Genomic DNA, 14700 nt, shown 5'->3' with positions numbered 1-14700 from the left:
TATTGTATATTTGCACTTTCTCTGTGTACTTCACTTACACTACTCTAATCACTGATAAGTAGAATTGCTAAAAGTGTTTTAGGTTTATAACAGCAGTGTGTAAGTGATACAAACAGAATTCAGTCATATGCAACGTGTGTGTTTCATATGGTAACAAAATATGGTTTTGTTAAATTAGTGTATAGTTTTTACAAGAGTGTTTCATTTTGCAATGGATCTGAGGTGTTTGGCTCATTGGGTGTGTGGTTGTGCTAATTGTGTGAGGTGTATTGAAAAACAAAACAAAGCAGTCAAAATTGTGTTTAAGCAATCGAGAAAAACTGTAACTTCATCATTACTGTAAAGTGAATGGTTTTAGAACTCTGCTAGTGTCCACACTACGTCCGCAGGGCATAATGTCCGCGCTTGGTGTAGCCTAGGCGTAAAAGTTCTTCGATTACCAAGGCTTAACTTTTGCTTCAGCACTTTGGTTTTTGTTTCGCACTAACGAAAACTTTTTCTGTACATTTTGTGAGATATAGTTTATCCATGCTCACTTTCCTATAGCTTATTATTCTGTAGATGAACAAAATATTGAATTCATTCTCCCAATGCACAAGTGAACATGGAAGAATATTCCATATGAAAGTAATATGAAAGCATAATAGAATATGAAATCTGGAAGAAAAAAAAGGATTTGTGTCCATTTTTTTGTAACCATGTATGTGTTGCCTTGTTTATATGCATGGGTTTAAATTACTTGACCATGTCCAAGTAAAAACCCAAGGCCCATAACAATGAAACACCTTTAAATCAACCAGGGAACATTGATTATATACACACTGGTTGACATTATGTTACTATTTCCAAGCAGGGGCTCAAAGGAGATGAACGCTTTGGACCAATGAAAATGCATTTCACTTTGACATAATATGATATCCGAAGTCATATCACTTGTTACCTGTCTGGCAAAAAAAAATACCTTTAAATCAACCAGTAAATATTTCTATTCACTCGTTGGTTAACATTATGTGATGCCTTTTTGATACGGTGGGTTTTATACATGTAGCTGCTGATTGGGTAACACCTCTGACACACCCACTAAACGAGAGAAAAAGTACCTCAAATCCCATTGCACACCGTCTCATAGTACCATAGTAAACGGTGCTCACCGTTTTCAGATTGAATGTTGCGCTAGATGAAGCTATCAAATCAAACTCCAAGGCAAGGCGGCCAATCAGGACCCGAGTTCGGTCCTGATATCACTTCCGTTTCCTGTCAGCCATCACGCTTCTGTCATTGCTGCGGCTGGATCTGTGCAAAAGTAAGTCCTAAACGCTGCTTTTAATGTTATAGTTATTCAATGATATTCACCAGGAGTTGTGATGCACTCTTGCATCAAAGTTTGTTGATTCTTTATTGCTAGTGGCTTTATGAGAGGTTTGATTTTGGCCAGTGCCAGCTTCTGACCTTGCTTTGAATAACGTTAGCTAACGCTATCATTTGCTAACTACTAGGATAGTTAGCCTCAGATTAGTAACGTTACCAGGTGTCAAGACGATCTTTTAGGTCACTATTTTGGCTTGTCTGTACATAGTATTCACAAAGACATTGATACAATGTCGTTTAAAGATAAATCGATGTGTTCTCCTAAAAAACAATGAATCCTTCCTTTTAAATTAATCCAAAACTCACAGAGCTTGCTATCTAGCCAGCGAGCTATTTTGTGCTCGTCCTAACAACAGTCAAGCAATGTTAGCTGGCTGGACGACTATTGACGTAATGAAGCTTCAGTATAGAGCATACGTTGCCAGTGCAGGTGACCTTGTTACTGAGATATGGAAAATGGTGCATATTTACTATTTCACGACGTAATAACGTAATACTTTCGGCTATATGTAGCTGCACGTAAGTTATCCAGTTTGTCATTTGAAACACTGCGCGTCTGAATGAGTTAGCCATACTGTGTACAGAAAGTTTTATAACCCAGACAAGTGTTGTCATAGAAAGACAACTATTGTAGTATAATGCTAACGAAGTGTAGAGGTGTGTTTTAATACCTTTTAATTTGATCTTGTAAGGTTAAAGAATATGGCAGGTCGACGCGCTGCATTGAAGGCCATTGACTGGCTGGCCTTTGCCGAAAGGGTGCCACCCAACCAGAGGGCCATGTTCAACGCACTCAAAACACGCAGTGACGCCATCGGTGCAAAGTAAGTCTATGAGACATTACTAGGAACTGATAAATATTATCTATTGGTAATTTAAAATTATGTTTTGATGACTGGAAATTTCAGTTTTGTCTACATACATATGGTCCTTGGGATTGACAAAGGTCATCAATTGAGTGTCAATGGTTTGTTGATGCGCTTTCTTCACACAATATTTTTTTATTATGAAGACTGACCTCCCTGCCAGAGAAGCCTGTTGTTATTGACTGGGCCTACTACAAGTCTGCAGTGGCTAAAGCTGGCATGGTGGATGACTTTGAGAAGAAGGTGAGCCTTTTATGGAAAACACTCGTAGAACAAATGGTCAGATTCTTGTTACTGAATTTGTCCTTCCATAGTGTATGCAGCATTTGGTTAACATTGTTTCTCCCTCTCTTCTTTCCACTCCTTCAGTTTTCTGCTCTGACTATCCCTGAGGCAGCTGACACCGTGACAGCGAAGATTGATGCACAGGAGCAAGAGTCTGTAAGTATTGCGCTTGCTAATGGTTCCATCCATGTGCAGCATAATGTTCCATTTGTGTACGGTGACTGAAGCATTTGTTGCTGTTTTATGGGTTTCAGCAAGACATGAATCAAATGTTGCAAATAGGGAGCATGGTTGCATTCAGCTATAAATGTATTCAAATTCCTTTACAACAGTGTGTCATATGTTGATTATGTAATAGCCCTTATGGTGGATCCATGAAAATTGGTTACTGTAGCAGAAAAAAAATCTTGTAATTTGTTGGTAGTTTTGCTTGAAGGTCAGCAAGCCAGATTTTTGTGTTTTTCATGTTTCTCTCTTCCCCCTCTGCAGAACAAACAAGCACTCGAATATGTCCAGGCATCTAAAGCTCGTATAGCTCATTATCAAACCGAGGTAAGTATTTTCTTTTAGATTATTGGACAATGGTCTTAAGCTTTGTGGTGTGTGTGTGTGTGTGAGTGTGCGTTGAATAGGTGACATTTGACACCCACTAGTGCCCTCTGTCAGGAACATGCTGCTCTTAAAGACCTGTACAATCATTAGGGCTATTAAGAGTTTTACAACTGTTTGAGTTACAGGAGTATTTCCACTGAAAGAGTTATTCTTCAATGGTCAAGCGTGGTTGGCATATTATAGTGAGGCAGAAGAGGAGAATCTTTGAACTGTCTCAAGTTCAGGTCAAGGTTAAGATGGCCAGAGTGGGGATTTGGAAAGAAATAACATGCATTCTGACATGGTTTGGAAGTGTCTTCCCCCTCATTTAAAGCAGAGCTGCTGCAAGGATGCTGAGCTTTTAAACAGATAGATTATGAATAGTATTAGGTGAGGGGTTAGCAGTGTTTTCGCTTCGGCCTCCTGCAAAGGTCAGTTACATTTGAATGATAAGTAAAATGAAGACACAATCTTCCCCTCGTGCTGGAGTCAGAACTGTATCTAATCTAATTCATATGAGTAGGTCTTATAGGGGATATTGTGCTCTGGTACTCTGCCATGACATGACTTCTGTATTACCAACATGGGCCCCAGTCACACTCTCTTCTTCCACCGCAGCTGGAGAAATTCAACAACATGATTCCATTTGACCAGATGACCATAGATGACCTCAACCATACCTTCCCCGAGACTAAGTTGGACAAGGAGAAGTATCCATACTGGCCACACAAGCCAATTGCTGAACTGTAACTTGTTAGAACTATCCACACCCCTCTGATGAGATTGTATAGTCCTGTCTGTGTATACACCTGTTCTGTTTCAGGAATTTGTGACGTGTCACAATGAGTAAAACATTTGGAAATCACACATGCATTTGGTCTTGTTTTTTCCCCCCAGAATTATTAATAAACAAAATTGGATCCGCGCAGATATCAACATGCTATTGTTAAAAGGCCTTTATCGGCCATTAATACAATACATTTTTTTTTTTCCTAAACAAATAAAATGTATTTAACGTGCACTGTCGCCATTTACCTCCATTGTAGCAGCCTAAGCGAGTGTGCCTTGTGTTTTGAATGTTGCATGAAATCAAACGACCAGAAAATCCATATTCACAATTTAATGCATATTCATATGGTGAAACAAGACGCACAGAAACCTCTAGTGGCAGTTCTGAGACTTCGTGATGAGAACAGAAATCAATATGAACCTGAGCTTTAGGTAAACCACAGGTGGTTATGATACCGTGGGTCTTAAGATGCAACTTGACTTCTTTCGCAACATGCGAGTTTAAAACCTTGATCTACTCTAAAATGCAGTTAATCAATTAAACCCGTACTACTTAAACTACAAAGCAGAGCAATTGCCCCATTATGTTTACCAGAAGGTTCTAGGCGTAATACTGATCCATCCTGTTCTCTGCTATTTGCCTCATATTTTCATCAGAACTCTTGCAAGATTCTCCCTTGACATACATCTCAAAGAAAGCCTTTTAGGATGTGTCTATCTACCCAGGCAATAATTTACACATATTTACAAACATCCAGTTGTCATGACGCCCAGAAACACTTAGTTCTGTCTCTCTCACTGATGATTTAGAAACATCAATGATGGGGGCTCAAATCTCTTCAAAGATAGTTCTTACTCTGCCTCCCATATCTATGTGGTTTCATGCTTTTAGTTTATCTTGCCTCATAAATACAAAGTTGATCTGTGCAGTAATGGAAACTCTTCAGGTTTTGAAGTGAAAGTTAGATGTATTGTAACAGTATGCTAAACATTTGTCAAGTTGTTTTGCTGTTGGTGAAAGCCCACTCGTAAGGTAATTTTGCGAAATCGCATGGAAAATGTAAATACTGAACCAAGACACAAAACCGAATGTTTTTTTTTTTTACTTAATGGAAAGGTATGTGTCTCTGCTGTTAAGGTTATTAAAGCACGTTCCCATGTCTACTGCCTGGTGCAAGAGCCTTTCGACACCATCAGATATGCATGCAGGGACAATTCTGTAATTTCCGAATTGTTGACCGACACCTGATAATCATCGTTATCAAAAGCATCAGCATCAGAAGAGCTGAGATGATGATGATTCACCCAGCCGTGTTGTAACAAGCCATCCGTCTGATTTTTGAAATTTCCCACGCTCAGCATGCTGCATATAGTTTAACCCAGGGGTCTTCAACCTTTTTCAGCCCAAGGACCCCTTGGCTGAGAGAGACGCTGAGCAGGGACCCCCACCCCCGCCGCCCCAAATTTGGGCCTGATATTCATATAATTTATTTGGAACTGTCAGTCACACACAAACACTCCCCTACACATGTTTGAACAGAATTACAAATCATCTGTGACACACAACTAGTTTCAATTTATTCTGTTTATTTTTGACATTTGTTCTCCCTTACAGTTAGTCGTCACTCTATATTCAATTAGGGAGGGACAAAGAATTGAGTAGCTTGAGAAGCTTAAGTATGGATGAAATATCTCATACCTAGTGAGAGATCTGACGTTTGAGAATTCATCATTCATGTCTTTGGCAACGACATTCTCCCTATGAAGCATGCAGTGCGTCATACATGGCTCTTGCACCGTCTGTGCACATCGCGACACATTTTGGCCAGGGTATATCATGTTCATGGAAAAAATTGTCGATCACTTTGAAAATCTCTGAACTTTTTTTTACCTCCAGGCAGCTGCTTAAAGAATCGAAATTCCTCCTGCATCTCATTTTGGTCGACAAATCACAAAAAAGCTAAAAGCTGAGCTTCGTTTGACACATCGGTGGATTAAATTGTATTGCAAAATAATCTGCCTTCGGGAGTTTTGCGATTTATAGTGCCCTCACATCAGTTGCCAATTCAATTCAATAGGGCGGGCATTGGGATGCTTTTCAGTTTTTTTACGTACTCATCCTTCCCAAAATTGTTTTGCACATATCACTAGCTGTTGGCAATATTAAACGTTCCGCAATTATGTATGGCTGTTTGGTCTGAGCGACACGTAATGCAACTTGATAAGAAGCTTTTAAAGCTAGCTCGCACACTTTGGCTGATTGTCTCATCAAGGTCTGCTGGCCCTCAAAAGATTTTAAACGGGAAATATTAAATGTTTTTTTCTTTCAAGTGAGCATGGGTTGTCTTTGAGTGTCGTTGCAGCTTTGATGGTTTCATAGTTTCGTTTGAGAGCAAACCACGCACACTGCTAATTCTTCACCATCGGTATCTTTGTAGGTGTAGGCAAACTTCAGATAATTCTCTGAATATTTACCTGTCTACTCCCGTTTGCGCTTTTGGCTGTTCATGTTGGCATCCTCTGAAGGTAGATCATCTTAACCACCATCAGTGGTGTCTGACGAGGAGCTTTTGTTCCGAGAAATTACAAACGATCAATTATATATGGCTGGTAGCGTCTTTTGGCACCAGATAGCTAAATGTAGCTAAAAGTGCACATGTTGCCATTATGATCAAATGATCGCCTGAAGACTCATGGGTAGCCTGTGTATTATTTTTAAGTAATAGAAAGCAATTTTTACGTTCTGTTTATGTTTATGTAGTCTTTAGGACGTTGTACATTTTTGGAAGAGGGAAAAAATGCTTCAGATGAAATCATTTGGCGGACCCCCTGCAGTACCTGCGCGGACCCCCTGGGGGTCGCGGACCCCCGGTTGAAGACCTCTGGTTTAACCCACTGATAGAAAGGGGAACGTTAACACTGAAAAATATCCCATGTATGTGGAGCCAACTTTATGACCCGCTATAAAAACAAATTGCCAATAATTAGTCAATTCATGACAGCAAGAAGATGTTTTCATTGGGTCTAATTTTTCATTTTTTTTTTTTTTTCATTACAATCACTTATTTGTGATGTATGTACTGTACCGTGTTTGTTTGATTAGCAGTCCGCTGTGGAACTCTTCCAAAGTCTTCTGGCTTCTCAGTCCTCAGTGATGTCTTAAGTCCCTATCTCCACTAGGGGGCAAAATGCACCTTAAAAAGAAGCTTCAATCCGGAGCAGAAGTAGGCCTATGGCCTACTGGAACATCTTACTATTATTCCACTTTAACCTGCATGTATCGATTCTACACTGTACCGTTGTATGATTAAGCTGGTATAGTTTACCTTAAACAAACCTGTACAGTTCCCTCCAGAACTATTGGCACCCTTATATAACATGAGTGAAAATTCCACCTGATAAATATTCCCCTTAATTTGTATCAAATGTTGTCTTTACTCAGCGAATAAATAAAATATCTAAATTCCACAAGAGCTCTTTACCACAAGGATAAAGTCACAGGTGATAACAAAATAAAAGTTATTCCGAAAAATGGGTCTAATTATTGGCACCCCCCTATTTAGTATTTTGGTGCAACCCACTTTTGCCAGTGGAACAGCACTGAGTCTTCTTTTGTACTGTTTTATAAGACTTGAGAAAAAAGAAGAAGGGATTTTCGACAATTCCTCAATGCAAAATCTATCCAGATCTTGCAAAGTCCTGGATTTTCTCTTGTGCCATCTCTTCTTGAGGTCAATCCACAATCGTTGTCCAAGTTTTAGCTTCTTGGCAGAGAGCCAGATTTTGAAATCACCTGGTACTTCCTAGAATACAAAACTGCCTAGGCCTTTGGAGGAGAAACAGCCCCCCAAAACTGCCAAGGAAACATCCCCCCAGCATCACAGATCCTCGACCATATTTAATACTTGGTATTATGTGCTCTCTGTAGCCATCTTCATTACTCACATTCACAGCACCCTGTCCTAGTTAAAGTACCAGTGGCATGCGGCTAACTCCAAGTGCTATTGCTTATGATGAAAAGATAGGCATAGCTTCCAAACAGTTAGTTAGTTTTGAAACTGTGGTGTTCGAAGATTTCTTTTACTTCTCACTGAGGCTGCTGACAAAATAGTCTTGCATCCTCTTTCCACGCTGGTTAACGATAGTTTTCAATTTGCTAAACTTCTTAATGATTGCCATAACTGTTGATATGGACATATTAAGTCAAACAGCTATTTTCTTGTATACATTTCCTGATTTGTGCTAGTCAGCCTACTTTTGCCTTATTGCAATAGAATGCTCTTTTATCTTCCCCATGGTGATGAATGACTAAGGGATTTGGGCCCTGTGTCACCTCATTTTATTTACCCCAGTGAAACAGGAAATCATTGATGACTGATTATAATTTTCCTAAACACTTAGGCCAACTTGAAATTAGTTAAATATGTGCCGGATCAAACCTCATTTACAGTTCCTTAAATTCAGATTTCTTGGGGTGGTCATTACATATTTTTCAGTAATGGTTGCTTTATTCTGAGACTAAACTCACCTCAAATAATAATAAGAATTATTATAAAAAAAATAATTCTGAGCCTTTTCAATCATCTTTAAGTGGGTGGATCCTCGCTTAAATGACAGTACCCCAACACTGCTGTACCACCACCCCACCAACACCACCACTCAAAGTCAAACTGCTCCTTCTGCAGGGTTTAGGAAACAGGGGAGTGAGGCCTTGGGTTGTTCAACAGCTTCACATTACTAACATAGCTGTGTGAGAGGGAATCTCATTGTCAGCACATTTGACATCTGAGTAACACCCCACCCCTCACATACACACACACACACACACACGCACACACACACACACGCACACACACACACACACACACGCCAACCAGAAGGCACATGTGTGTGGTTATTTTAGGTGCCATGCCTATGCCCAGTTGCACAAGAGTCCAAATGCCCAAATGGTTATGTCCTCTAACTGTTTTCTCTGTGATCCTCTTTCACGCTCTCAGCCTCCCATATCACGCGCGTGCTAACCTGGACTAAACCCCCTGAACAATTTTCTGTGATTGTAAACCTGAAGAAAATATTTTTTATGACGTTCTTACGTTGTTCAGCATTACTACTCTGCACAATATCTCACAGGCCATAAATATTTACAACACGGAAATCAGCAAATGGAGTACAGAGTTCAAGATGCTGTGTGTGTTTTTCTGTGTTGGTGGGCTTGATGTTTAGGGATAGATTTACTTCCCATAAAGGTGGACGGTGCCACGAATAACATTGGCTGCCATAAATAGCAATCTGACATGCACACCATTGTGTGCCATAAATTAAAATCTCCTTCCTCACTCTATGGACCTGTGGAATATTTGGAGTTGTTTAGCATGTGTTTGCCGGATATGTAGCCCTCTAGTTTGTTTAAAAAAAAAAGAAAGAAACTGTAGAGGTTTTGTCATAGGACTGGCTCTAAGTAACAGAAGTGGACAGAAGAAACCACATGTGCTGCACAAAGCTGCTTTGAATTTGGTCTGTCAGTGGAACATAGGCAGAGTTACAGAGCCACAGAGTTTCCACATAGGCAGAGTTGCCACAGAGCTCAACTGTTATCAAAACTGATCACGGCTTGCTTCTTGAAGGGCATGTCCTCAGCGGTGAGAACCATTCACAAGAGCCACGTCTACTGCTATCTATCTCCCCAAACAAAATCAAGTGGGTAGATACGATCTCTGTCACGCACAGTCTTTTTCAGTGCTACTGTTATGTTCAGGTCAACTAATGCTGAGGGGAAAGCAGCTGCTCAGCAGTTGACTTCTAAACAAGATCATTTTTTTTAATTCCATAAAAAATTATTTGATAAATAAAAATCATACGATGATTTGTCAAGAAAAATACAAAGGGCTTCCTTTTACAAACTCTCTTGAGGAGTGCTGTCCCCATGTCTCACTTGGTCTGATTCACTTTTACCGAAACCATGTTGGCCTCACACGCATTCGAATTCAAATTTAATACATCCTGTAAAATGTCATGCAAAAGAGTATCGCAATTATTTTAATGTAATTAAGCATGTTGTTTGCCCCCTCACGGCTGGCACGAGCATGGGCATGAACACCAGATTTCACAAGACTCAAAACAGTCAACTTATTTCCTTTGAGACCAAATGGAAGATTCCATTCGGTTGTTTTCCCCCCCAGTACATCTCATAAAGATCGATGAGCGGACTGCTGTGAATACACTGAAAGCCAGATGTAGTATGTCTCACTTGGAGAAGTTAGTTAGGCCCAGTGTTTGCTTTTCCAGCTTAATTAGAACCCCTCCCTCCCTCCCTGCTCTGGTGCACTGACCCACCGGTGACCTGATGGGTGTAGCCAGGGGCTGTGCAGACCAGGAGGAACTCAGGGGTCATAGGTCACTGTTAACAGACCACTGTACAACTGTTCTCCGCTTCGGCACGAGTGTGGACATGCCCTGGAGACAGTGAATGTGTGTGTGTGTGTGTGTGTGTGTGTGAGAGAGAGATGGAAAGAGTGTGTGCGTGTGTGTTGTCCTCACTTTCCCTGTGCTCAGCCATTCTACCCCCCCCCCCCAGCTGACGATTCAGCTGTCACACACACTTGTGTTCCCGAAGTGTGTTCCCTAGCCCCTAGGACCATAATGATTTGACCACATTTACTCTGCCCTGGAGCTCCCCCATAGTTTTAATCAACTGCCTATTAGTTAAGTAGCTGAAATAAGATCCTCTAGTTGCATAGATTTAAGCCGAATTCAAACTGGATGTCGTAGTCTGCATATCTCAAAGAGAGGTGTGGGCTAAATAGGAGGCCCAGTGTGAGGAGCCTGAAATTCCCCTACCATCCTGAATTAGACCTTCAGGAAACTGGGTTGAGTTTCTTGCTGATGTTTTTACTGTAGATGTTAAAGAGGCATGTCTAACCCTCTGTGTATCAGTCCCCCCCCCCCCCCCCCTACATTAATACTGTGTGTGACCACTGTTATTTTGGTTTGGGGTACCGCTGGAGCATGGCCTCTGCTTTGTTCTGGAGATGCTTACTTTGTTGTTTTTTTTAGGGTTTTTTTAGGACGGGGATTAAAAGCTCTCTAAGTGAGTAGCCAATGTCATCTGAAGTTATGCTGGATATTTAAAACATCAAAAATGAGAGTCAACCTCAGGCTCTTTGATGTTTTGTCAGCCATGCTTGCTCAGGGAGTTTGATTGCTGGTGAGAGGAGTCGTACATTGAAATTATTACGAGGCACAGGCGTGCCAAGACAAACAGGCAAGGTAACGTTTTCGGTGATATTGCAAATTTCATGCAGGATAAAATGCCTCTTTCCTTTTTGCTAAATTTACCATTGAGTCATGCTGTAATTATCCTCCATGCGTAGCTGGTGGAGTTCTTGCAGAAAGAGACTGAGGTGACCTCCTCCTCTGCTGCTCTCCCAGGCTGGCCGTAGCATAGCTTCACCTTTCTTCTCTCTCTTCTCATGGCAAGCGCCAGGCACACAAAGTCTTTTGTTTTTGAGCTTTTTACTCCTAAAATGGAGCCTGGGTCAGCTGATCTACTGATCAGGTGATGAAGCCAGCAGTAATGCGTGTGTAATTGGCCAAGTGTGCATGGCTGCCAACAACATGATTTGTGCTCTTGGACGGAGAGAGGTGACTCAGCGAGAGATCTGCTTCCTGAGAAAGAGGGTGGCATTGTTTTCACATTCACAGCCCTCAGGAAAGGTCATTTAGGTAATGGTGTTTACAATGCTGTTTACTCCACGGCCATCCCACAATGCTGTTCATTATGGTGGGGCTGCAGTATGACAGAACAGAACAGGGTCTTCACTGAAGACATGACACATGCTGATTCAGCTCAGGGTTTGAATGAATGCGTCTCAGTATTTGGTATTAAGAGCCACTGTGTAGATAGCTCAACTGGCATTTGTGCAGAGCGTGATTCTGTTTTAAATTTCAAATGATCTGCGTGGCTTGTTCAGGGTGGCTTGTTCAGCATTTTTTTGTTTGCTTTCCATGCACAGTGGCATGGTGTATTCATGCCAACACACACATTTAAAAGTAAACCATTTCTGGCATATGCGTTCACACATTGCTTTTCTTTTGTACCAATATTCACCAAAGCTGCAATGTAAAAAATGCTTTGAACTGCTTGTGCAACATGCAGTGGCCAAAAGTCATTGTTGTCCTGGTTGCTTGTCTGCGCTTTGTTTTGTTTATGCCAACAGGCACAGACGTTTCATGCTTGCCCATACACTCATTGCTTTTCCTTTCGACCAACATTCACCAAAGGATCAATTTCACAGAAATATTTGCAGACACAACACAAGTGCATTTATTTCAAGCTTTTAAAAGGAGACAGGACTCCGATCTCGGGGGGTGTTTCTCGTCTTGTCTGTATTCCACGTCTTCAGCGTCTCGTCCTTGTCTCACCCCACCCCTTAATCGATCCGTCACTCTCACTGCGTCTCTCACAAACAAACAAACCACATCCGCTCCAGTGTGAAAAGGCGAAAGTGCCCTGCTCTCCTCGCTTCCTACCTATCCATCAGCCATCCATTGTGGCCCCTAAGTAAGTCATCAATCACGCTGTGAATCACACAATCTGTCAGCCCTTTGCTTCCTGCCATGGCTGATGGGCATTGTCGGGCCCTCACAATGGCCCCCGATGTGCGTTTCCTTCAAATGGTGATGGGCTGACCCTGTCTGCCCCGATGCTAGTGGATACATTTATACGCGATCCAGAAGGCCAGGCGGAGAAGGGGGGGGGTGAAAGGTTGGGGGAGAACGGCTTGGTTGTCAAGGGGATGCCCTCCGGTCAGAGAGGGTCCGCTGGGGGGGACCATGGGCATCAGCAGATTCTGGAGAGGACGTGCCCTGACCCTGGCGTTGGCACAAAAGGGTGCGGAAAGGCCCAGAGCATAGTGAGGGTCTCCCATGATGAAGGGTGATGAGGGAGGTTATGGCTCCACTCACGTTTGCACATATTTGCATTTCCCCTATCTGTCAGGAAACAGGAAGTCAAACTGTTTTGATTTCAGGGAGCCAGGCTGCCATGTATTGATCGCAGAATGTGTATCCAGCCAATCTGTGTGTTTTCCACACTTGGACGAGGATTAAAGTTTCACTCAAAACAAACCCACACCTCCCACATGGTGTTTTTTTCACTCTCCAACAAACAAGATAAAACTCAGTGTCCATACAATGAGAATCAATGATCAACAGTGTGTCCACAGCTTGCTGTTGAGAGTTCTGTGGGTATCAGGGTTTGCGGTATGTACATGTGGGTGAGGCCTCTGCGAGAGAGACAAGGTCATTTGGCACACCAGTGTTGAGACTGTGGGGTTTTAGTATTTGTTGCGCTCACACATAAAGCCCCAGAGTTGTTTAAAGGAGACAGAGGGCATAAGTAAAAGTCAAGGAGAGACAGAGAGTCTTTCTCAACATACAGAGCCAGACGGGCTGTCTCTGTACTGTCAGGTTGAGACCTGTGTCTGTGTGTGTGTGTGTGTGAGTGTGTGTGTGTGTGTATGCGCGTGATGGACATTATCTTAGAGAGGGCTATACGAAGCCAGGGCAACACAGAGCACATTTCATTGTCCCGAACTAATGAATGCATGACATCATGAGAAAGTAGTCGCCCTGGTGACACAGTCCACTGTTTCTATGGCACGGCTGAAATGGCATTGCCAATTCTTGTGAATGAAAGCCTGGGGGAGGGGTGGTGAGTAAATAAAAGTGCTATTGGCAGTGTGTTTTGTTTGACATCCTCCTCTTGTCAGAACTGGGTTGGGGGTTTGGGGGCTTTGGGGGGGGCATAAGGTGGCAGGCACCATGAGGACGATGAGTTTCTGCTTAACGCTGGCTGCCTAGAGAACCCAAGCATTTGTGGATCGTACTGAATTACAAGGGAAAAGAACTGGCCTGCTAAAAAGATGGAAAAAAATAAAAGGTTGTTGGAATGTATTAATAAAATGTATTATGTAGGAACATTATATTATGGACACCATAAAGTTAGATCAGTAGAACCAGAACATTTGAATACAAACTGGTGGTGAATTAGGTAATTTAGTAAATTTCACTGCTTTTTTTTATAAAGAAAGCATCACAAATGAACACTGATTGATTTGTGCTTGGTGAATTCAGAACTATCAGTAGTCTACACAAATTCACACAGAGAGATACATCAAATGGGCAGCAATAACAAACATGGAAGACCGAAAAGACGGAAAGAGAACCTCTCCTGAATGTGGTGCAGGTTTGGAGTGAATACAGTACCGATCGGCACAAACTGATTGACACAAGGATTTTGTGGTGAAACTTTTGGCCAAAAAGCACACTCTTGGCAGAGAGAAAAAGCGCTTAACTCAGTTTTAAATAGCCAGCTGAAGCTAATGGCCCTTTGATTTGTAACAGACTCTTATTCGAGGACTAACCCAGTATGGAATTGACATTATTCAGCTTCCATCTCTCCAATAAACTGAGATCAAGTCAAATGCTCCTTTTTTCCACTGAGAAAGAGTCTGTAGAAGTTTCCCCTGAATTGACAGATTTGACTCCACCTGTCTTCTCCATCAACAGTGAAAATGCCCCTGGTGTCCTCAGCCAGTCTCTGGTGGAGGGTGAGTGAACTAGACCCATGGTGTCCTCAGCCAGTCTCTGGTGGAGGGTGAGTGAACTAGAGGACCCATGGTGTCCTCAGCCAGTCTCTGGTGGAGGGTGAGTGAACCAGAAGACCCATGGTGTCCTCAGCCAGTCTCTGGTGGAGGGTGAGTGAACTAGAGGACCCATGGTGTCCTCAGCCAGTCTCTGG

At 42.1% G+C, this 14700-nt stretch overlaps 1 protein-coding gene across 1 annotated transcript; it reads left to right on the top strand.

Annotated features, from left to right (window-relative positions):
- The first annotated feature begins 1200 nt into the window (after window positions 1-1200).
- On the top strand, window positions 1201-3975 carry atp5pd (ATP synthase peripheral stalk subunit d). Its single transcript, XM_012839704.2, has 6 exons — window positions 1201-1303; window positions 2061-2192; window positions 2381-2477; window positions 2604-2675; window positions 3009-3071; window positions 3729-3975. The coding sequence occupies exons 2-6, from the start codon at window positions 2071-2073 to the stop codon at window positions 3858-3860; spliced, it is 486 nt and encodes a 161-aa protein (XP_012695158.1). The 5' UTR covers window positions 1201-1303; window positions 2061-2070; the 3' UTR covers window positions 3861-3975.
- Window positions 3976-14700: the final 10725 nt, after the last annotated feature.

The sequence above is a fragment of the Clupea harengus genome, chromosome 1 (assembly GCF_900700415.2).
Source record: "Clupea harengus chromosome 1, Ch_v2.0.2, whole genome shotgun sequence".
NCBI classification, from domain to species: domain Eukaryota; kingdom Metazoa; phylum Chordata; class Actinopteri; order Clupeiformes; family Clupeidae; genus Clupea; species Clupea harengus.
This window is presented reverse-complemented; position numbering and strand designations above follow the sequence as displayed.